This window comes from Camelus bactrianus, chromosome 5 (genome assembly GCF_048773025.1).
Source record: "Camelus bactrianus isolate YW-2024 breed Bactrian camel chromosome 5, ASM4877302v1, whole genome shotgun sequence".
Classification (NCBI taxonomy): Eukaryota; Metazoa; Chordata; class Mammalia; order Artiodactyla; family Camelidae; genus Camelus; species Camelus bactrianus.
Window position 1 is genome coordinate 9407809 of NC_133543.1, and position 23263 is coordinate 9431071.

A 23263-nucleotide genomic window follows, 5' to 3' on the forward strand; every position below is an offset into this window, starting at 1 on the left:
GTAGTAATAATTCAAGGGGGGAGGGTCTAGCTCAGTGACAGAGTGCCTGCTTAGCAGTGCATGAGGTCCTAGGCTAAATTCCCAGTACCCTCATTAAAAAAAAAAAAAAAAAAATTCAAGATAAAAGTATAAAAGTTTTTACCTTCAGGTGAGGATACTTTTCAGTAGAATCTAAAAGCCAAAAGGGACACATAATCAATTATAAGTAAATATGAAAGCCAACTATCCAGTCATGCAGTTAGTACTGAGCGCAATCCTCATGCTTGCTTTGGAAATGAACACGTTAGGTTTCGGTGTTTTGATTTCAGGGGCAGTTAGGACAGCAACAAGGCAGAAATAGGAATCCGTTATAGACACTGAATAAAGAGCAGGAATATAGGTTTAACAAAACATGCAGGTAAGATCTCAAAAGTACGATTATGTTTCAAATGACTTTATAAACTAGAAACGTGCACATGTACCAGTGTGAACATGCTGCCTGAGGAGGAGAAAAGCGATCTTTAATCAGAGGAGCAAGTCACGGCTCCAAGAAGACAAATGTGAAAGCTGACGGTAAAACGCAACAGCACATCTTACATGCGACTGACACCATTAGACTACAAGTATTTACCACGCTCTTCAATTCGTCCTGTGATTTAGGAAGTCCAGAGCTGTGATGGCAGTTCATTTGAATGTGCAATTCACTTCTCGTCAGAGAAAGTGTTATGAATTGATCGGCTTGGATACACACTTGTAGAATAATCGTTCATAAAAATATTCATTTTTTTCCATACCCACATGGGCTACCGGTGTGCCTACATTTCTTGGATCCTCTAGCCGTCAAAGTTTCTTGATCCACTCATGCAAGAAAGAATGTATACTGAGTTTTCAATATTGAAATCTGGTGATCAAAAAAAATTCATTGCCACAGAATTATTAGACATTAAAAGTCTTTTATATTTCAAAACCTGTGTAGTAGTCACTGAAAATAACAACTTTTGCATTTATGGAATGAATCCTATTAATTTCTTTTATTTCCAAAATTGGTTTGGTAAATCAGGCTAATGTTTAAAAGGATTATTGTGAAACAAATATCTTATCAAAAAATTAGGTACCATTAAAAACAACAACAACACAGCCAATGCTTCATATTCAAATTAATCTCACTTGAATAACAAATACCAAAGCAACATGTATCTTTGAAGCCTGATAGGAGGAGTGGCAGTGGTTTACCCCAATTCTAGGCCCCCTCCGGATTCCAGTATTCTCTGTAGTGGCAGTGATCAAACCTGGCTTCAGTGCAAAGATACTGATGCCATCGAAAAGGAGTTCTCTCAAGATTCCCCTCAATTCCAAAATCACCTACCTGCGGCCTTTTTTCCCTCCTTCCTTCCTTTCACTTTCCTCTTCAAAGGTACCTCTAGATCTGTGGTCTTAATTCTTCCCCTTCTCTATTCTTTGGATGGATGATGCCCACCACTTCTTTTCCCTCTCTGCTTAGCAGCAGTAGCTTACATCTCTAATTTCTACTTCAACTCTTTGCCTCGCTCTGGCTATGAACGTGCTCAGAAAGAAACACAAAATCGTGCTTTTCCTTGATGCTGTTGTGTCTTTAACTCCCCAGTGGCTCTTTTTCCAGATTCCCCTAAACACAAGTCTACCCTCTGAGCGTGATCTGAAGACCAGCAACAAGGGCATCACCTGAGAGCTTGTTAGAAACGCAGACCCACTGCTCAGAATGTGCACTTTTCACTGGGTCCCCAGGTGACTGAGTAAAACGTGAGCAACTCTGGTCTATACCGAGTCTGCTTCTGCAGCACTCGGACTTAACTGATCCTTCTGAAATCCAGCCGCACGCGTCTCACTGTAACACTTCCCTGAAAGCTGCATCAGGAGTTGCAGACTTTCCAGTGGACTCTTTACCAGGCTCCAGCGCCCCTGACCTCCCCGGAACGCACCCTGCCCTCTTCCTCTTTCCCACTCTCTTCTGTTGGCCTATGAGACACCATCCTGTAAGGCAGCAGCACGCTGCATGACACGAAGGTCCAGACACTGACAGCTGACCACACACGCCTGTGCTCACCCACGGCAGGCACAGCCAGCTCTGCGTGATCAGGTACCGCAGTCCTCACCGCCTTCCTAATGATCGGGGGACGAGGGAGTGGAACATTCTGCTGAGCTTCCCGGACAAGCTTTGGTGCTGGAAGCAGCTCACTTCATACCCACCTCATTTCAAACACTCCTCTTCCTTCTTCTAAAGAACTATTCTACATTCATTACCACCTCCTGCCAGGGACCCCCCTCCTTTTCCTTCATTTTCTCCCCTCCTCTCTACCTCTCTCATTCTTCGCTCTCTCCTTCCCTCCTCCTGATTTCCTGACTGTCCTCAGGTCACAGAGCATCTTGAAAGAAAGCTAACAACTGAGCTCCTTAAACAGCATTCTAGTTTAATCTCTTGCTGACACCCGATAAGATATACAATTTACTTCCTTTCCTCCTCTTTTTTCTCACTATACGTTCAACAGGTGATTTTCTTTGGCTGAGAGAACAGATCCAAATCCATGTTTTAAATCAACATTCTGTCAAATGACTTTTTTTATAAAATACAGTGCTTACTTTCTATTTGTCCATTTAATGTATTTTTTTCTCTTAGACCTGCAGATCCAGATAAATGACCAACATGGCTCCGTAGTTGAATCTCGGAGGTACTCTGTTAAAATTAATATTAATAATGAGTTGCATAAAGATTCCCTTATCCCTTTCTAAGAAAATACCTGTGTTTCCTACCTTATTATTATTTTTAAATTTCCTACTTTAAAAGCAATTAGACTTAAAAACAAAATAAGCATATCCTGGAAACCCAAACATTTAAAGAGAAAATTTCATATAGACTCTCTAGATCAAGTCTTACCTTTTATCTTCAGTTGGCTTCTGACTCTGTAAACTGAGCATGGAAAGCCAGAGCAAATATTTTCATAGACAAAATACTGACTTATGTGCAGATTTCAACAAAGAATTAACTTCAAAATACCTAATTCCATTCTGCATTCCTCGACAAAAGAAGAGGACATTTTAAAAAATACACATTTTTATGTGTATAACTGAATTGCTTTGCAGTACACTTGAAACTAACATTATAAACTGACTACACTTCAATAAAAAATAAAATTAAAAATATACATATTTAAATATATGCTTTAATAAGTATACATGCTATAAATTTAAACTGTTTCTTAGGACAGATATTGCTTTTAATATTAAAATAACATACTTGGCATGAAAAGAAGCCTTGGAGTCTGTCATGTTGAGTATTAAAAGAACACTGTGGAAACTGCTACATTTCAGTAAACAAAGGCTTAGCAGAATCTAACGATTATTTGATAAAACTTTTATTGATAGGAAAAATAGTTGAATAAAGTACCAAAGTGGAAAGAAAAACATTTATGTTTAAATTAACAGCAGAGAAATTTTAAATGTAGCTATGCTGCTCTTCAAAAAAGTACCATAAGCTTTACTTTACTAAGGGAAGAATAAGAACACTGTTTAGTGACCAACCGCCTGTGCCAGGCCCTTAGGATGCACATTCTCTTCTCTACACATAACAATAATAAAAGTGATTCTAAGGACGGTTACACACTTGCTGCTTCCTGGCCACTCCAACATGCTGGAGCACCGTGATGAGCAGACGGGACCCGCTGTTCTCTCTGTCCGGAACATCCCTCCCCTGGACCTTCGTGTGACTGGCTCCTTCCTGTCCATCACCTGGCAGCTTTGGTCACACTCAGCTCCTTTCTGACTACCTAAATTCCACCCTTACTCAACCCCCAGCCTAACTACAAACTCCCCCACTGTTGTCTAACTTAACGCTCTCCATGTTCCTTAAGTGAAGGACTTACTGTCCCTGATAAAGGGTTCCTGTTTACTTGTTCTTGTGTTCCTGCCACTACAGCCTAACCCCTCAACTGCTACATTCAGTGTCTAGCTGCCTGGTGCTAGTCGGTGTTCAGCAACAGGAGTTTATTTAAGGTCAAATCATCTAAAGTCCCCAGAAAGCGTCAAGTACCAAAGAACTGTATACCTATCAGAGATGTCCGGTAATAGTTTGCTGACACTTAACGTACCCAAAATGAGAAGTCCCCGTGCCCGCTCTAACTTTCCCATTTTATTGTCCTTCAGATTTTAGAAAAGTGTCCTCAACATTTCAGTAGGTTCCTAGTGGCCACTGTGATCATTCTGTCTTACGTTTCTATAGCACCCTTTACAGTTGACAATGTGTTTTCACATTTGTTACCACAGTATTGTTCACGACACATAACCTGAGAGGTAGGTATCAGTACCATGTTTTTGAACGAGGTCACTGACATTCAAACAAGTCAGACAAGTGTTTCCAAGATCCCACAGTGGGTCAGAACCAGGATGCCACGTCTGCTGACTTCAAGTACAGTGCTGTGCCACCAGGCAGGAGCTGCCGGGATCCAAGGGCTCAGGCTCTTCTGACCTCTTTCCACGGCTATCACCTTGGAATAGGTCACCACTACCCTGCACTTAGCTGCCTTCAAGTCTGGTCACCATAAAGGTACTCAGTGCACGCTATTTTCCCTACCCAAAATGGGCTGTCCTCAGCAAAACATCACTAAACCAAACTGCTGGTATTTTAACCCCACATACTTATTATTATTCCCCATGCTTTTGCTTCTCCTGAAATGTTCTTTGCAGCTCTAATTGACAATCCAAAGATAATACTACCTGCAAGTCGCAAGCACTGTCTTTTCAAGGTCAAAGTGGTTAAACAAACAAACAAACACACCATTATTTGTGGTTGGTTTTTTTTTTTTTTTTACTACAACCTGTTTCTCTCTGAATCTCACGAAGAGTTTTACACATTCATTTATAACAAAGAAACAGCTGGTCACAGGCTGACCAAGAATTATTTTCTTTAGTTTTTAGAAAATGTAACTTCAGAACCCAAACCGATTCCCTATGACTTCTAAGCCTTGGTTTTTGCACTACATACACCAGTTTCATTAGGTGAGTCTGGAAAATTAACAGAAGTGCAGTCTGCAGTGGTATGACACGTGGCACGGAATGACTTTACTAAGTGTGGGTTAAAATGAGGAAAAAATTTTGCTGGGCAAATGTAAAAGTGAGAAAGTGAAGTCAAAACATCCCTGCATTTATGTTTTAACATGACTAGTCAAGTACAAACTTAAGGCAAGAAAAAAAGGAAAATGTAAGTATAACAAGGCATGTGGAGAAATACATGTATTTCAGCATTTATATATAATAGATCGGTGATGTATCAGTATTGTCAGGGATATACTATGAATGAAAGCCTCTGTTTAACCTTTTTATTATATATATAAAAATATATAAATTACATATGCAAGTATATATATTATTCTTCAGCAAATTTTATAAAAATATCAAAATATATGATATATAAAACAAAGGCCTTTGTTCATAATATATCCCCAATAATACTGACTTGTACTAATCTACAACCATTTGTTTGTAAATACTACTATAAGTAAGACTTAAATTTTGTCACTAGAAGTCACTCAATTGAACACGGTCATCTCTCACTACCTGAGCACTGTGAATTATTACTAGAGAGAGAGAAAAATAGATTTTAGAAAGTTCCTAACACATCAACTTTCCACTTAGAGAAAGAACAGGTAATCAGGATTCTAAGCATAATATATAGCTTGAAAAGATACATTGAATGGAACATGAGAGGGGGCTAAAAAGAAGGTTAAAAAGTTTTCATCTCAAATTCTAAGCTCACAATTGGTAGATACTGGAAAACAGACTGTAACTTATTCCTATTCATCATATACTTCTTATCTATTTCCTTGGCATTTATGACAGATTTCCTGTCATAACAACTGAATTTTACAACCTAAACAAAGGGAATACAAATTGAAGTCATATTTTTAGAATTCAAATAGATTTCATTATGACATAGTACGTGTACTATATTACCTGTACAATCAAATAGATTTCATTATGATAGAGTGTGCGTGTTATATAACCTGCAGCGTGGTGCAGAAGTCCATGTCTCCTCATGCACTCACATTCAAAAAATACTAAAATGCTTCTTACATTTAAGACCTTATTCTACGTGCTCCAGGAAATGCACAATTATATTCCCTAATCTCTAGCGGTGTATGCTGATGCAGGGGCTATAAAATGAGTATGTAAATAATTATACTACAAAGTATCTGAAACTTGAAATTTTAGAATGGGACACGAGGACTGGACATACTTTTTTAAACTATAATACAAAAGAATTCTGAAGTAGGTTTTTCATATGGTTTTTATTAACAGTCTACTTTGAGAGCTGGTTGTTATTTCAGGGAAAACGTATTCTTCAATTAGATGAAGAGCTTTGAATATACTCTTAATGGGATAATTTAGAAAACACAGAGGAATCTATAATACGGATTTTGAGAAACAGAATTTTAATTTCTAAATTTCTATAATTTCAATTATTATTTTAGTCTTAATGCAGAACCAGAGATAGAAATAAAGTAAAACAAGCAAACAAACAAAACAAAAACCTCTTTCCTCACAACTCTCTAATACCAAAATAAAAAATGTCCAAGGGGAAAAAAAGAGACACATGCTACGCAGTTTTGGAACTGAAAGGCCCCAGGAAGAGGCCATGATTATCACAGTAAGTAGCTGTGTGCACTGAAGATGTCCCTGAGGCACGAGTATTATACAAGTGCCGTCAGTGTGGTTTAAAAGTCAAAGAACCCTTATCCTTGGCCAAGCTTCACACTTCCTCTATGGTGGGAAACCTTTTCACAGTACAGTTTTCCTGTCACTATATATGTTCTAGTCCATTTTGCTTCAGCCTTATCTTCAGTATTTACCAAAGTAAAAAAAAAAAGAAAAGAAAAAAAAATCAACCTGTCATATTTTTATAAAATGGTTTACTCTGACCAACTTTCTAACACAAACATAAAACAATGATAGGCAGACCACTGCTAAATTTTAAGAGTAAATACTACACAAAACTAAATTCAGAGCAGAAAAATGAATTTCACAAGAGAACACTTTACCTTGGGAGGAAGAGCTAAGTCATCATCTGATGGAGGCCTTGAATCATCAATGTCACGTTTGGGTGAAATGCTTTGGAGCAAAAATACACATCAAAAATGAGTGAGTTCATTTCTTTAAACAAACTAGTCACAAAAGTCTATGCTGAGGGATAAGAAAGCAGATCTGGGAGCCAGGCTGCCTGATGGTCAAGTCACAGGTCAACTACTTGATAACCATGGAATCATGGGTCAACCAGTCAACCTCCTTAAGCTACACTTGCCTAGTTAACTAACAGTAAGCTGTATCAGCACAGCTACTCTGCAAAGCTGTTGTGGTGACTGTACGAGGTAACATATGTCAAGTACATAACACGGTGTCTAACCCAGAGTAGGACACTCAACAAGCCTTGTTTCTTTTCTCTGTGTTCCCTTAGTCAACATGTAATTTTTAAAAATCCATAAAATCCTACCTGATGACAGAGATATCTTCATTACTCGGTGAAACCTCAACCACTAAATCCGCTATTAAAGAAAAAAGTAAAATAGATTTCATATCAGCAATAGAAAAATACAGACTATTGAAAGTATAAGACCAATGTTCTGTTAACAAGCTTTCCTTTGGGACCACACCTGGAGACTACACACTTGAGTGAATACTGAGTATACTCCTGGTAGGTAATTAATGCGTAAAAACCACTTCCCCTCCTTTATATTTATCAAAAAGAAAAAGGGTGTTTATCCAAATTTGATATCTTGAAGTGAACTGCTGTTTACAAGGACCAAAATCCCAACCAAACTTTACGAGACTCACAAAGGATGATATTCATTAGTAGAATCAGTACCATAAACTGACAACGTCAAGCTCACACAGCGTGGTGTTTCTGGACGACACTCATGGGACTAACCCACCCCGCCATTTGGCTTTGTCGGCCTCGTGTTATCTGGGCACGGTCATCCCTTTTCGCTCACATACGGTCTAGGGCTGCCTTCACACTGCAATTGCAGAGATGAGTAGATGTGACAGACACCACATGGCCTAAAATATTGACTCTCTGGCCCTTTATAGAAAAAGCTTGTGCATCCCTGCCTTATGTCACAACCAGGAAGCCCTAAGACTCACATCGAATCTTCTTACTCTTCTGCTCAACATTCTTCAGTAGATCCATGCAGCTGCCATTGCTGGTTCCCAACTCAACAACCATTTCTTCTTTGTCGTCCTTGCCGGACAATTGCAACTTTTCTTTGATGTTTTCTGCCCCAGTATGCGAAGAAGGTAATCTCTTCTTAGCTGCAAAAAGAGAAATGATTATTCTGCGGTCATCACAGTAACTACATCTCCTTCCCCCGTGGCTGGTTGAGGCATGAGCATGCGATGTAGCCCAGCCAGTAAGATGCCAGGGGAAGTCTACCGGAAGCGTCTCTGTTTTCTTCCTCGTTAACAGGAAACATGCAGAGGGAAGCAGCCCTCCTCGCCTGCGGATACTGTCAGGTGAGAAGAAGACGCTTGGAGCTGCTGCCAATCAGCAGACCAGGAAAGGCGACATCAAACACCAGCAGCCTCACAGCTGAAGGAGGGACAGCGTCTGGGATCCTGACGACATCACCGAACCTTCTAACCAATCCTGACTCCTGCTGCTGTAGCCACTGTTACTTAGGCCTCCTATTATTATTTGTGGCTAAGAGCTTTCTGACACATCTCCCAAGGTCTACAGCAGACCTCCTCCTTTCTATACTACTAGAAAGGCTTTCAGAAGCGTGCCTGAGCTACGTAGTCACCTCGTTCCCAACCATTCCTACAGCATCCTTCCTGCACCAACAAAACGAAACTCATAGACCCTGCAAAGTTCACTGGCACATCTTAGCCTCTGCACTGCTGTCCTTTCTGCCAAATGTAATCTTCAAAGATGTTCCGCCCACCAAACACTGTCCTTCTGCCTCCTTCCCTGGCAAACTTCTACTCGCTCTGCGTGGCTTACCTGACATCCTACCCACTTTTCAAAAACTTCTTTCCTCACCATGGACTTAAAGTATTTGGCACATATTAAATACCCATAAAAATATATATAAAGACAGTTACAAAGTCCTCGTGGGCTCTGGGACACAGTAAGCAGAGAATAAAGTAAAGCAAATCTTAAAAATGGTGATGACAGTAACGAGCTCCCGGAGGCCAGGAACTGTGCTTTTGACCTGTTTGCGTTCTGTAAAGTCACAGTGGCGATTAGTACCTAAAAGACACTTGAGAGTCATCTGTTAAGTGGATGAATTAACAGATAAGAATGTTTTCTTTGAAAATCCTGTTTAAAAAAAATACAGACATTAACCAGGGACAACTCTGTTGTGTTATGAGCACCTTGAAGACCAAAACTCTGTCTATTCCATCTTTGTATTTCCTACAACAGAAGTTCTTTGCTTGATCCAGGCCTACCACATTAAAGGTGCCCTCATACATTTCAGGTGGAACAGCACCCTAGGGGTCACATCTAGGCAGCATAGTCTTCTTTTTTTCATGTGAAGCACTTCTGTGCTTTTATTACAATTTGTTGAGTCCTGAGTTGTGCTATTTGAGTATTTATTATGACAATCCTTTAACTAATGGCAATAGAAAATCTTGTTCCAACAAAATATAGTTTCATGACAAGAATCCCCCAAAAAGAAGAAAACATCTGACTCTCATGAAGGCAACATATCTCATTCTGTTTGCACTTCTGAGGAATGCAATCGGTAAGAAAGAGACCTTGTTGGTGTAATGATGTGAAAAGTAACCAGTGCTTCTCAACAAGACACTGCTTTCCTGACTTCTGCACTATCACTAGGTATCTTTAAAAAACAATCTCTTATTAGTATGCTACACACTGGCCCAGCTGTGCAGTTCTAATTGTTGGCCATTTGTTTACAGCACCAGGAAGGTATTCCTGAGCTCCCAGTGTTAAAGACAATAACTTTTTAGTGAGACTACTCATTATGCAATAACTAGCATTCATTTACCGGAAGTAATCCATTTGCTGTAAAAATTAAAGATCCAGTTCTGTAACAAGGCCAACTTGTTATAATGTTAGAGGAAATGTACAACAAAGTTAAAACCCTGTTTTTCTTATTTACACAAAGATGTAATATGGCATTTCAGGAGCCATGATTAAATAAATGAATTTGTTTTCAGACAATATTGTCTCACATTTTAAATTACCTACAATTAACTTCTTAAGTAATTCTGAATACTAGACCATTAAGAAAAAATTAATGAAAAAAATAAAAACATACATGAAATTTACACACTGGCTTTTTTCACTGCTCTTCCATTATCAAAACTTCCTCAATCTTACTTCCTTATCTATGGTAGGCCCAACAAGAGTAACTTATTACCAGAACTCTGTCCTAGGTCGGTATTTTGAGGGGGAGTAGTTGGTATATTTCCATCTGTGTAGTCGACAATCAGCTGGTAAAGGCTGTGTATAAAAAAGTGGGATAAATAAATATTACTACTTGAATACTAATATCAAAAACAATTACCAAGTATATTAAATTCTTAGATTATTTCAGACAATATCAGAGGTAATATCAAAACTTCAACTATCCCATATACTTCAAACTTGTACAATCTACACTTTTAAATTTAGGATGTATAATTAAAAAAGAAAAAAAAGGAAGGTGAAGTAGTCATGAACTGAGGGCAGTACAGCTCAGTAAGTTAACTAGAGCGAGCCTGACATAAGGAAAGTGTCTCGAACTCAGAAGTCCCAGCTCTATAACCAACAGCTATTTGTTCCTGGAAAAGGGGCTTCTCTTCAGCTCAAAGTCTTCCTTTATAAAACTGGGATCTTTCTGTCTTGTTAGGCAATTAGTTATTAATACTCATAAGAGTATTACAAAGATTTAATGAGAGAATGTATTCCTCAGATGCTGAGAGAAATAGGGGAAGAATGGAATAATCTGTTCTTGAACTTTAATGCTGGAACTATTTGAGAATCCCAAATAAAACCCAATGTGTGTTTTTTTTATAGGTGTAACATTTAGATGTGGCAGTTTTCAGAAAATGTTACAAATTATGGTGATTAGCTGTTCTTCGTGGTTTATAATTCAGGACACCTCAGCTACTATATAACTTGTAGCTAAACTCATTTATAAATATATGACCTCATACAAGCATATGTATGAGAACTAAACAAGCTGTCACGCTGAAGTTTACGTGTCGATCGCCACGAAGACCGCGGAAACTGGATCAGCACAGGCATCCCGGGAGCAGAGGTCAGTCATGACCCGACTGCACGACCAGTTTCTTTCTCCTTTTCTTCTTTTAAAATTTTATTAAAGGTCTTTAGAGAGCAACATCCAGACCCAGACTCAGCTGCCAAGGAGATCCTGTTAAAACTAGTTTTAGTACCAACGCTGCAGCAACTGAATCAAGGGAAACAAGAGAACGATTAGCATGCCCTCGCCCTGCCCCAATGCCTTTGGGAGAGGATTGTCACTGTGGCCTTAGGGAATCCCTTAGGTTCTTGAAAAATGCAAGAGGAAGATTATAGAAGAAAGCCCCCAAAGGAAAATACAGGATTTTCTGCTCTGCTAAACATTTCAAGACCCAAATGACTAGTTAGAAAAATCAGATATGTGACATTACTTGGACCGCATGCATAGGGGTTACACTGAAATGAAATGGAAACCAGTAGGACCCTAAGGATAAAGGTCTTACAAACCCTGAGATAAAGAACCCCGTGCCCACTGCTCCATCTCACTAGTCTGGCCTTTTGCTGGTTTCCAGCTGGTGATGGGGAGGGTCTCACTGCCATCCCCAAAGTGCCTGCTCCCAACTAGGAACTCTCACCTGTCATGTAACAAGTAACAGTTAGGTCATTTTCAACCTCAATTTACAGATAACTGCCATTTTAATGTAAACACTTACTGTTTAAAACCATTACGACAAGCATATCTTTCAGCAGACATTCCGTGTAAATCTCGAGAACTGGCATTAACGTGCTTCTGAAGCAGCAGCTTGACTGTGTCCGGTGAGTCATGAAACACAGCAAGCATGAGCGCTGATCTAAAATAAAAGAGACAATTTCACCCTTAGGAACTTAGTTAGCGTAACTCAAGCAGTTAATTTGGTCTAGTTTACCAAGTTAATATCCTGCCCACCACTGGAGAACTGACCATTTACATGCTCAAGTGCTCATCTTTGCAAATCCCCTCCAAGGCCAAAATGGAGGGACAAAAAAGAAGCCTCCTGTCCTACTTGGGTAGCACATAGTAGAAGATGCTAACTTAAACTCCTCTGATGGACAAGAAAGGATGCTGAGGTCACTTATCTGAAGTAGGTAAAGGTTTAAATAAAGGATTCCCCATTTCTTCTCTAGTCTGAAATATAAATGCTTTAAAATCAGCTAGAGGTCAGGTAAGGAGAAGCTGTTTGCAGGCTGAAAACAGTAACATGAATAAAAATGGCAACAAAAATAGTCACGGTTGCAGTTAACCACGCTGAGAAGCATGTGCCCGGCACTAACCTGAACAGTCTACGCATGGTCTTTCTTAGGCACAACCACCCTTGAAGGATGTACGACGACCCTCCTTTACGTGACAGGAAACGTACTGGTTGGTGATAAATCATGTCCCCCAGGTAACACACCTGACCAGCAGGAGAGCTGGGAATTCAACCTCGTCTGACTCTAAAGCCCAGCTCCTTCCTATCATCCACCAATGACCTGTCTTCTTTAAAGGGAGTGTTTATTCAATAATTCAAGCTATTTTTCTTCCTTCTACCATTATCAATTGAAAATAAAAACATCAAACTGTACTAGAAATGAAAAAGGATAAAAACTGATGAGCCCACAGTATCTGGTCATAGTAACTCTCTTAGTGATACTCACTTAGTGATAACCTAATCACATCATTATCCTTCAAAGAAAGTAATTTAAAGCAGAATCATCCAAAAGGCAAAACAAACTCCTCTCTGTTTAATATGCATCTTTTAAGAAAAAAAATATACACCAAGTAGAGGTTAAAAAAATTATAAAAGAATGAAGAAATTCAACACTGTCTCATAAGGTAAATTAAAATTAGAGTCCATACTAATAAAACTAAAATGAAATCCCTGAACTATGGTAAGATCACATGACCAAAAAAATCAGGTTGCAAATGACAGCAGTCACTACCATAAAGGAAGATGAGTCCTGCTGCATACCGTTCTTCGTGACACCAGGCAGAATAATTGCTTTTCTACCTGACTGATGATGTGTTGATTCCAAGTTAATCCTCTTCTTATTAAGTTAATCTTTCTGATTGGCTGTTACTACTCTAGAACAACATTAAGATTAAACAAAAAAAAAAAAAAAAGAGGGAGAGAGAACAAAGTATTGTACCTTTGCATCTTGTCAACTGCATGTACATTTGCCCCGTTCTCAATCAAAAATTTGACCATCTCTTCTTTGTTCTCCCTGACGGCGACTAAAAATGGTGTGAAGTTATACTGTAAAATAGTAAAAACATTTGATAATGTACAAAATTACATATACATTTCAAAACTGAATTTAAAAACTTAAGCCTCTGAACTTAAAACATATACTATAAAAAAGTAAATAACAAGTAGCCCCTTCCTCCTCGCCCCTCTGTGCCCCTTCTCTTGAAAAGGTTCCTCCTTGGCCTCCTGGAAAGTTTCCCTGTGAAGTCATTCTCTGAAACCCCCTTCAGACATTTGCTGGTTCCAAGAACCTTCGCTTCTATCGCAGCGTGTGTCAGGCATTCTCTAGTTCCCTTACTGCTCAACTACTACTCCTGACACTCTAAACACTGCTCCAGAGAGAGCCATTTAGCTACTGAATCAACTACATTTTTAAGGAGCCACGCTGAGGAGAAAGATACCATACTGTCTGCAACATGCATAACCTATCCAGTTACAACTACGACTAATCTCATAAAGCTTGCAGACATTCCAATGGGAATATGACTACTTGCATGTAAAGAAAAGGTTTTTCTTAAACCAACTTATAAATTCTAATTTGAAAACTTCCATCCCACTCTTAAGGGATTATTATAAAATATGAAGTAGACTATAAATTAATATAGGCTGTCTTTAAAATATTGAAATACTTATCAAAATATACAACAGGAACTGTAAATTCAAATGCTTACAGAGGCAACATAGGTGGCCCGAGTAAGTGAAGGTCCCAGGTGAGGACAGCACACCGGAGAACACACGCCCCACCAAGAAGGGGCCACCTCTGCAGGGCAGACTGCACAGGAGCCTGGGCTCAAGGGGGACCAGATTTGATTCTTGAGGAGAAGTTCTGAAGTGCAGATTTCTGCACAAGTCTCCTAAATTTTAAATGTTGACTCAATGTGTGGAGACAAACTGTACATACCCAGGGCCATGTTTAGTCTATAGCCCACTTGTGTTTTTATGTTTGCTGTGTTTCCAAACAGTTGGGTGTAAATCAAGTATTTGTATGTAAAACCTTGCCTTCCTGTAGAATCATATGTCTTACACACGAAAACACTGGGCCCCAACATGAAATAAAAATTGTGATTAAGACTCATAATATCCACTTCAAGAATTTTTCCAATGCCTGCTAAAACTACAATCTACCTGTATCTTATTCTCCCTGATTGTTAATCAAATGGATCATCAGTTCATAAGACGGCTGAAACTAAATTATTATAACAATTCCAATTTGTTACTAATGTCATGGGTCTTGATGTTTAAAACTGCCATCTTGCATGGTACACTTATATACAATGGAATACGACTCAGCCATAAAAAAAAAGAATGAAATAATGCCACTTGCAGCAACATGGAAGGACCTAGAGAGTCTCATACTGAGTGAGGTAAGTCAGAAAGTGAAAGACAAACCCCATAGGCTATCACTTAATATGTGGACTCTAAAATATGATACAAATGAACTTATTTACAAAGCAGAAACAGACTCACAGACATAGAAAACAAACTGGTGGTTACCAAAGGGGAAAGGGGGTGGGAGAAGAATAAATTAGCAGTTTTGGACTAGCAGATAGAAACTACTATATATAAAATAGATGAACAACAAGGTCCTACTGTATATACTACAGGGAATTATACTCAATATCCTGTAATAAACCATAACGGAAAAGAATATGAATATATATATGTACATACATATAACTGAAAAAGAATATATATAACTGAATAAGAAAATATATATAACTGAATAAGAATATATATAACTGAGTAAGAATTTTATATATAACTGAAAAAGAATATATATAGCTGAATAAGAATATATATCTGAATAAGAATATATATAACTGAATAAGAATTTTATATTTAACTGAATAAGAATATATATATATAACTGAATAAGAATATATATATATATATATATATATATATATATATATATATATATATATATATATAATAGAATCACTTTGCTGTACACCAGAAACTATCACAACACTGTAACTAGACTTTAATTTTAAAAAGCTGTCATCTTGATTATGCTAGGGCTCAGTGAATCTAACAGATAGATTGCAAGAGTCTGTCACACAGCTTTAACCAAAAGAAGGCTCATGATTTCCTATTACTGCAATCAGAAAAACCCTGTTGACCTAATGACCTGGATGGGAACAAATGGTGCAAAATCTTTAAAGGGTCTGACTCTACTTACTGAATCACTCACCACAACCAAGTTTATAGGATTGTCTGAGAGCCACTGAATGATCAGTGGTTAGAAGGGAAAAGGAGCTACTCTTCAAGGCAATAGATACTGCCAGTAATATTGCCAGGAAGAGACGGATAGAAGTCAGGCTAACATGGCTGGAAACGAGAGCACTGAAAGAAGCAGCATCTATCAAACCCCCGCTCTTCCAGAGACGTCTTATTTTTGAGATCTGTGAATTTACATGTATTACACATATCCATTCAATAGTCCTTAACCAAGGGTTGTATCAGAATCTCAGGGAAGTATTTCTAAATACCTGTGTCCAGACCTGAGTAGACTTATTCAATCCAAATCTTCAGGGGAGAGCCAGGAGGAAAAGCAGGAGGACCAGCTGCGCCATCACTTGCTCCCCACCTACAGCCACAGCCCCGCAGGGGAGCTGCACCCGGCTGAGCATGGAAGACCCCAAGGTGAAGGTGTACGTGGAGGGCCATGTGGCCGCCAGCACAGGTGAATGCCCCTGCTGGCTGGCTGTCAAACATGACCTGACCTCACTTGCCCAGATTCTAGAACCTGGGATCCTGGGGTGCTCAGGGCCTGCGGTTTGCCGCCTCCCCTGCCCAGGTGCAGTCACCCAGCTCCCCCTGCTGGGTACTGGGCTCCTTCCTCCTCCCACCCACCCCCAGGCAGGCACCCAGCCCTTGCCATCACTTCACTCCCCGCAAGCCTTCATCTTCTCTAGGCTCTGAGCCTACCACCCACTCCCAGGCACTTCCTAATGGGAAGTTGCTCCTTCTGGGGTACAAGTGCGGCTGGGAGACAGAGCTCTGCCCTTTCCGTGGGCACTACCTCTAGCCCCTGGCCTTGGCTTTGGAGTTGTTTCCATGGTAACAGGGCCTGGTGTATTCAGTATACATTCTACTATAAATAAAACACCTGTAGCTAGAAAAATCCCTGTATTTCAAATATCTTGTAAATAGTTGAGCTATACCTGGTTTATCGCCTCGATGTTTGCCTTATAGCAGAGCAGCTCTGCTGCAATTGATGTATCTTCAGCCAAGACGGCGTAATGCAGAGCAGTGTTCTGACAGTTGTCCGCAAGATTTGGGTCAGCACCCTGTTTCAGCAGGATAGTGACACACACTTCTTTCTGGCATTGTACAGCCTGTTGGTATCAAGCCAAGAAACAGACTGTAAGTGCTAGGCATTCCAAGTTAACATTCCTCAAGACCCAGCAGCTCGTTATATTTAAAACAGATAAATTCATTTTTATTCTAAGTAAGTAAATCGAATCCATCTCACGTGGACACGGTTGGCTGCTACACACCTTGATGAGAGCTGTCTTGCTTTCCTCATCACGAGCATCCAGGTCACACTTCCGCTGGATAAGGAGAGCCACCACTGATGACTGGCCGCTGGCGCAGGCTAAGTGTAGTGCAGTCCTGAGAACATGAGAGGGCTTTTTAGGAAATTAGAGCGTACTAGTTCAAAGGTACAGTTACTCGTGTAATTGTAAACATTCAACAGCATGCTATTCCTACCCCTTTAAAACTAACATTTAGTCTTCTTATCTTAGTTCTTTCTATGGGGAAAGAACAATATTTATTAGCTCTTATTACTCACCACATTAATGGAAGAACTACCTGTTTGAATAGAAAGGGCATGCCGTTGAGATTCAGCTCACCTTGGGTCTGACTTCTACTTTAACACTGTCCCTTATTAGCTCTCACTTAGCCTGACTGTGCCTCAATTTCCTCATCAACAAAATGGGCATGAAGTAGTAGTTATCTTACAGGATGCCGCTGTGATGCTTAAATGAAAAGCTATGCAAAGTGTCTGGCAGTTGAACAGCTCAATAATTGTTAGATAATATTATAATTGTTACCGTTACTGTTTTACCAAGACAACAGTTCAATTAAGTAAAATGATAGTGTATCTACTTTGCTGCTGCAAGGATGAGAACACTGTACTTCAATGATTCTAACATGCTCATTGTCTCACACTTGAACATCTCTGACATGGGAAGGCAATTTAAAATCCATGTCTTACAACCACAGTTGGCAGCTCCTCCTAGGCCCGCCCCACCCCGCACCACCTCTGTTACCTGTTCTTCCTGTCTCTGCTGTCTACATTTTTCTTATGTGACAGCAGCTCCTGCAGTGTATGCGTGTCACCTAAATATGCGGCTTTGTGGAACTCCTTTAGCTCACACCTATGGACATGATACCCAGGCACAGGCTTCTCACGATTCCTGCGCTCTCTCTGATGGATGCTGAAGTCCACCCAGTTCACGAACTCAACGAGTCTCTTCTTCATCTGGCTTATCGCCTTCCGACACCGCTCACTTCCCTCCTGGTCTCTTGCCACCTCCAAATCTCAGCGCTGGCGCTGCAGAAGAGCCACAGAGGTCTCGCTGCCACACCTTGGCTGTGAAGCTCAGCGGCTTGGAATGTTTGGTCCGGAACACTCGTAGCCTAGCAACAGCACTGACCCTCAACAGTCCCTCAACTGTCCCTCAACTGCCCCTCCAGAGCCAGTGTCCCTGTGAGTGTGCACAGAGGCCCAGAGGCCCAGTGTGCCCGGTGCGCACGTGGGAGCCTAAGTCATTTTAAATCTCTGCAATTGCTTGTGGGCCATTTTGGATTCCTTTGAAATGTTGGTGCTAGGTGGCTGAGTGTTTTGGGACATTTCCAGAAGTGAGGCTTGACCCTGAGAAAGCCATGTTTGTATGCAACTGAGGTTAGAGTGGGGTGGGACCACAGGATGCTGAAGGCCTAGTCCCCCAGAAAGCTCCCCACCAAAAACCTCTGTATCTCCATATCCCCCAGTGTATTCCTTTCCACATCCCTCTGGGCCCCAGCCAGTCTCCAGGGAATTTAGCAGATGCAAACAGTAAAAAGCTGTTTTCATGGTTTCAGAGATTGTGGCAATATGTATCATTAAGTACAAACTCGAGAAGCCAACACTCGCTCTCCAGATGAAGTGAAAATGTGTTTCCTCATGTCTGCTGACCCTGCTCTGTGGCTCAGCCTTATGTTTACATGCTTTCTTCACTGTATTTTTTTGGTTTTTTTTTTTTGCTTTTATTTCCACCAATTAAATCTTCAATCAGTCTGAGATTTATTCGGGAGCATGGCACAACATTTGAGAAATTTTTAACCACATAACTATGAAAAGACCACGTCAGTTACTCAGTGAGGCCATGCTGCTGGCTGACCACTTGCAGGAGGGGGGGAAGGCAGGGCAGGCCTCTTCTTCCTGCCTAACTCCATCCTTCCTCAGCTGGCTAATTATGGCTTCTGGCCCTGCCAGGATCAAAACTGCAGGGGGCGGTAAAGTTCCTAAGTGGCTGACACTCCTGGGACCTGGTCTTGAGTGGACTGGACCTGGCAAGTGTTTTGAAGCTGACTCTCTCAGGGGCATTTCTGTGTCCCCACCTGCAATTCCCCTGACCTAAGGGAATGTGGTGTTACTAACTTCCCCATTTAAACTATCTTTTCTATTAGCATACACTGTTATTACCCTCATCTTATAAAAAAAGATGCTTTCACCCTCCAACTGCGGGCCCCAGTTCTCTGCTCTCCAGCACACATGCCTCCTGCCCCTGCAAAGGAGCTGTTCCCATTCACTTCCTCTGATTCCCCTCATTTTCCATACAAGCAAGTGTGTCCACTCGCTGCAACTGCTCACGACAGGGTCACCCACCACCCACCAGGTGCTGACTCCACGGGGAGCTCTCAGTCCTCTCCTCGCACGGCCTGGCAGCCACACTTCCCACCGCTGCTCTCCCCGACTTCCTGAAGCCCTTTCTTCATGGGGCTTCCTGGGTCTCGGGCTGCTCTGGTTTCCTCCCACGGCCCTGGCCGGTCTTCTCAGTCCCAGCCCCTGAATGCTGGCACACAGCACCCCTGAGGCTCAGTCTTCTGGCCTCTACTACTGTCTGCTGCCGCCCACATCAGCCTTAGGGCTTTATGTATTATCTACAAGTTGGTAACTTCCAAACTGCTATTTCCCATCCAGACCTCCCTCCTGTATTCCAGACTCAAATACCCATTGCCTCTCAACGTCATCACTTGGAAGTCTAATAGGACCACTCCTGGGCTGGCCCTCACCTCTCCTGCTCCCTTCTGTGCCTGCACACTCCTGGGCCTGCCCTCTCATGTTCCTGCCCTACTCTTGGTATACATTTGCTCACTACTCTCAAAACCCTCAACACTTTCTCTTTAAATTATGGATCATTTTCCTAGTACTTTGACCACTTTCTTGATAGTGATCCTGTAACACCTAACAATTTAAAAGATTTTTCACACTTCTTAGCTTTTCCATGCTGTTTAATAACACTGCAGCACATCCCAGTCTTTTGAAAATTATATGTATTTTGCCCTCCTAGTCTTCTGTACATTGTGCTGATACTCCAGTCTTGTGGGTAGATTCCCCTTCATTTACTGTTAAAGGCGTAGGTCCTTGTGTTGTCACTACAGCTCTGACAACTGAAATGAGTCAGCTTATGTACATGCTGTGCTGTGCGTCATGCTTTAGTGAAGATATCTATTCATGGGCCATTTACGCTACTCCCAAGTCTTTCCAGGTGATCTGCATTCATCTGATCACTGAAATAGGTTCCTGCCTGCCTATTTCTTCCATGCGCCGGTACTCTGGCTCACCGGAAACGTGTTAAGCCAAATTGTGTATACGATTTTCTTTACGTTACCAAGCTTGGTGTTCTCACTTGGCCCTTGATTTATATTTCTTCAAGCTTTGGCTCACACCCAGATCCAGGCAAGCCAGTCTTCTTGCACAGACTTGGTTCCAAAGGCCAATCAAGTAAGGCATTTTTGATATTGACTGAACACCAGAAAAGTGCTATTTATCTATCCTAAGTGAAGGCCACAAAATATGTACACTTGCTTTACTATTTACGAATACGAGGCCCTTAAAGGAGTTCTGTAATATGTCTGATAAGGAGTCAGTTGCTAATCTCGTGGTTTGCTGCACAGAATGAATTGTTTTGCTCGTTGCTTTTAAGATTTTCTCCTTGTCTTTTCAACTGTCTGTGCTGTCTAGTTGTGAATCTCTTATGTTTGTTCTCTGTAATGTTTGTTGAACTTAGGTGTGCAGATTAATGTTTTCTTTGAATTTAAAAAGTTTTCAGGCATTATGCCTTCTAAATTTTTTTGTATTTTTCTCTCTTCTGGTCTGCCAGTTTTGTGCGTGTTGCCACGCTTACTGGTGTACCACAGTTCTACGAGAAACTATCTTAATTTTTCACTGTCTGTCAGATTGGATAATCTCTTTTGCCCTGTTTTCAACTTTACTAATTGTTCCTTCTGCCACCTCTAATGTGTTGTTGAGCCCCAACAGTGAGTTTTTAATTTTAGTTATTGAATGTTTCAATTTTAAAATCTTCATTTGTTTTCTTAATGTAATTTTTATCTCTTGCTGTTATCATTGATTTCTTGAATCAGTGTCATCATACTTTCCTTTAAATCTTAAACATGGTTTTCTTTGAATATATTTATAATACCTTGTAATATACTAGTACTATAGTACTTGTATTCTGAGAACATATTTATAACAGAAGCTTTGATTTTCTTCTAAATCCAATAGCTGAGCTCCCTCAAGACAGCTTCTCAAAAACAAATGTTTACTAAAAGTGATTATTAAAAAAAGAGATGACTAACTGAGCATAAAGTCATCAATGTGAAGGATTGAGATACAGAAGTAGTGTGTTTGTGGAAAACTTTCTTTTTGATACCAGTTTAGTAATTTTCTCAGCACATTTTGTGTATTCAGTCTTGTGTGTGTGTGTGTACCATTAAAAGAAAGAATTAGTGGAAATAGAAAATCATCTCCTGTAATCTTCAATCTTCTTCACAAAACTGTTCCTATGACATCCTCTAATCTTTTGCTAATAATGCTATGTTCAAATATGATACTAATTTATATATATCCACAGTTTCAGATACCTTAGTTTGGATCAAGCAGATAAGAAAAAAAGATACGAACTGAAAATAAGATACAAACTGGAAAAGTATAAAATGTATAATGTGTAGATATATGAAATCTTTATCTATTACAAATAACTAAGTATAAGCATGTTTTTTTTTAATTTACTTTATGTGACACCATCTGCATAATTCAGGAAGTCAACACTTTTCCACAGCGCTTTATTATATGTTGATGAGAAGCTTTGCATTGTGTCCTCTAGCCCAATGTATACCTTCAAGCACAAAACTTACAAAGTCTATTCTTAGAATCATCTCTCCCCACCAAGGCCAAAGCTTTCATTTGTACCTCAGTTCATCTATTCTTTAGGATAAGTACTCTTCTATGAATTTATTCATCAATTAACTTCTGATGGGTTAGCCCTATAATTTTTTCCCACTGAATCCAAGCAATAAACACATTCAAATTAAAACATTCTACCACTTAAGTCTTACTATATTTTAATATTTAACAATGTTTCTTTAACCTCAATTTATAGCTTAATACTATTACGGTGTATTACCTGAATTTAAAACTGTGAACATTTTTGATGTAGACTTTACCGATATCTGTAAACTGAGCTACAAGTGTAGGGAGGATGGGATAAGTTTATGAGCACTGTAAAACTCAATAGCTATAATGAGTATTTACTATGTTTGTATGTTATATTTAATTTGAAAAACAACCTTAATTCTATTAACATTCTGCATAATTCTTTCCAAGATTTATTTTCATCAACGTGTATGTGTGTGTGTATGTATACATATATGTGTATGTGTATGTGTATATGTGCTTATGCTTATAGACAGATTTATACTCATGTAACTAAGAATAAGCAGGCTTATATATAGGCCTGTACTTCTGAATTTCATGACTTGTGTCGTTAACATTTCACTGACCACTAACTATTAACCAAAATTTGATTCTTAGTATGTGTTTCATATACGCAACACTTAAGTCAAACATTTCTGTATTATTGACTATTAGTTTTTTTCCTCCAGAATCTCCATTCTCATAAATAACACTCCGAAGAACATCTCTGAAAACAAACCTGAGCTTGCATGTCTTGATTATTTCTAGCATTACTTCTAGGGAAAAGCCTTGACTGGGTGGTTAAAATGAATTGTTTGTGAGCTAAATAAAGGTTTAAGCTAGAATTATTAAAACTAAATTCTAATACATAATTCAAATTTGGTCAGCTAGTATTTTATACTACCAGAAAAATATTATGTAAGGATTTTTATCCTCTCCTGATTTTCCAAGATGTTGGGTTTTTACATAGTAAAGTATAAATAACTAAAACAATGTATTTTTCAGATAAAAATAAAACAGTACAACTCTACACTTGTATTAACTCTCGCTTTCTCAAATTAATTCTGTATTCTCAATAAAAGTATGATCATAAGAGATTACAAGTAAAAAATTAAATCTCAGATTATTAATATTGCTTTTCAAAAAGGCATTTAAAAGTGTCTGATGTTTGCATTTATATTAGGAAACATCCTTTTTAAACGTCAGTGAGCATACTCTCCAAATGCATTTACTTAAGCATTCTTATTAATAGTCCTGGTATTATTTTAATAAGAAATATCTAATCAAGATATTTTATATTTAATCCAAATATTGTAG

General features: G+C 39.5%; 1 protein-coding gene across 1 annotated transcript; it reads right to left on the reverse strand.

Annotated features, from left to right (window-relative positions):
* Positions 1 to 142: 142 nt before the first annotated feature.
* Positions 143 to 18147, reverse strand: LOC141577686 (uncharacterized). Its single transcript, XM_074363388.1, has 11 exons — positions 17754 to 18147; positions 16977 to 17091; positions 16641 to 16814; positions 13376 to 13482; positions 10386 to 12060; positions 8146 to 8313; positions 7496 to 7547; positions 7047 to 7116; positions 2596 to 2689; positions 611 to 880; positions 143 to 171 (listed from the first exon to the last, which is right to left on the reverse strand). Exons 1-5 carry the CDS (start codon positions 17963 to 17965, stop codon positions 11919 to 11921), a joined length of 750 nt encoding a protein of 249 aa, XP_074219489.1. The 5' UTR covers positions 17966 to 18147; the 3' UTR covers positions 143 to 171; positions 611 to 880; positions 2596 to 2689; positions 7047 to 7116; positions 7496 to 7547; positions 8146 to 8313; positions 10386 to 11918.
* Positions 18148 to 23263: the final 5116 nt, after the last annotated feature.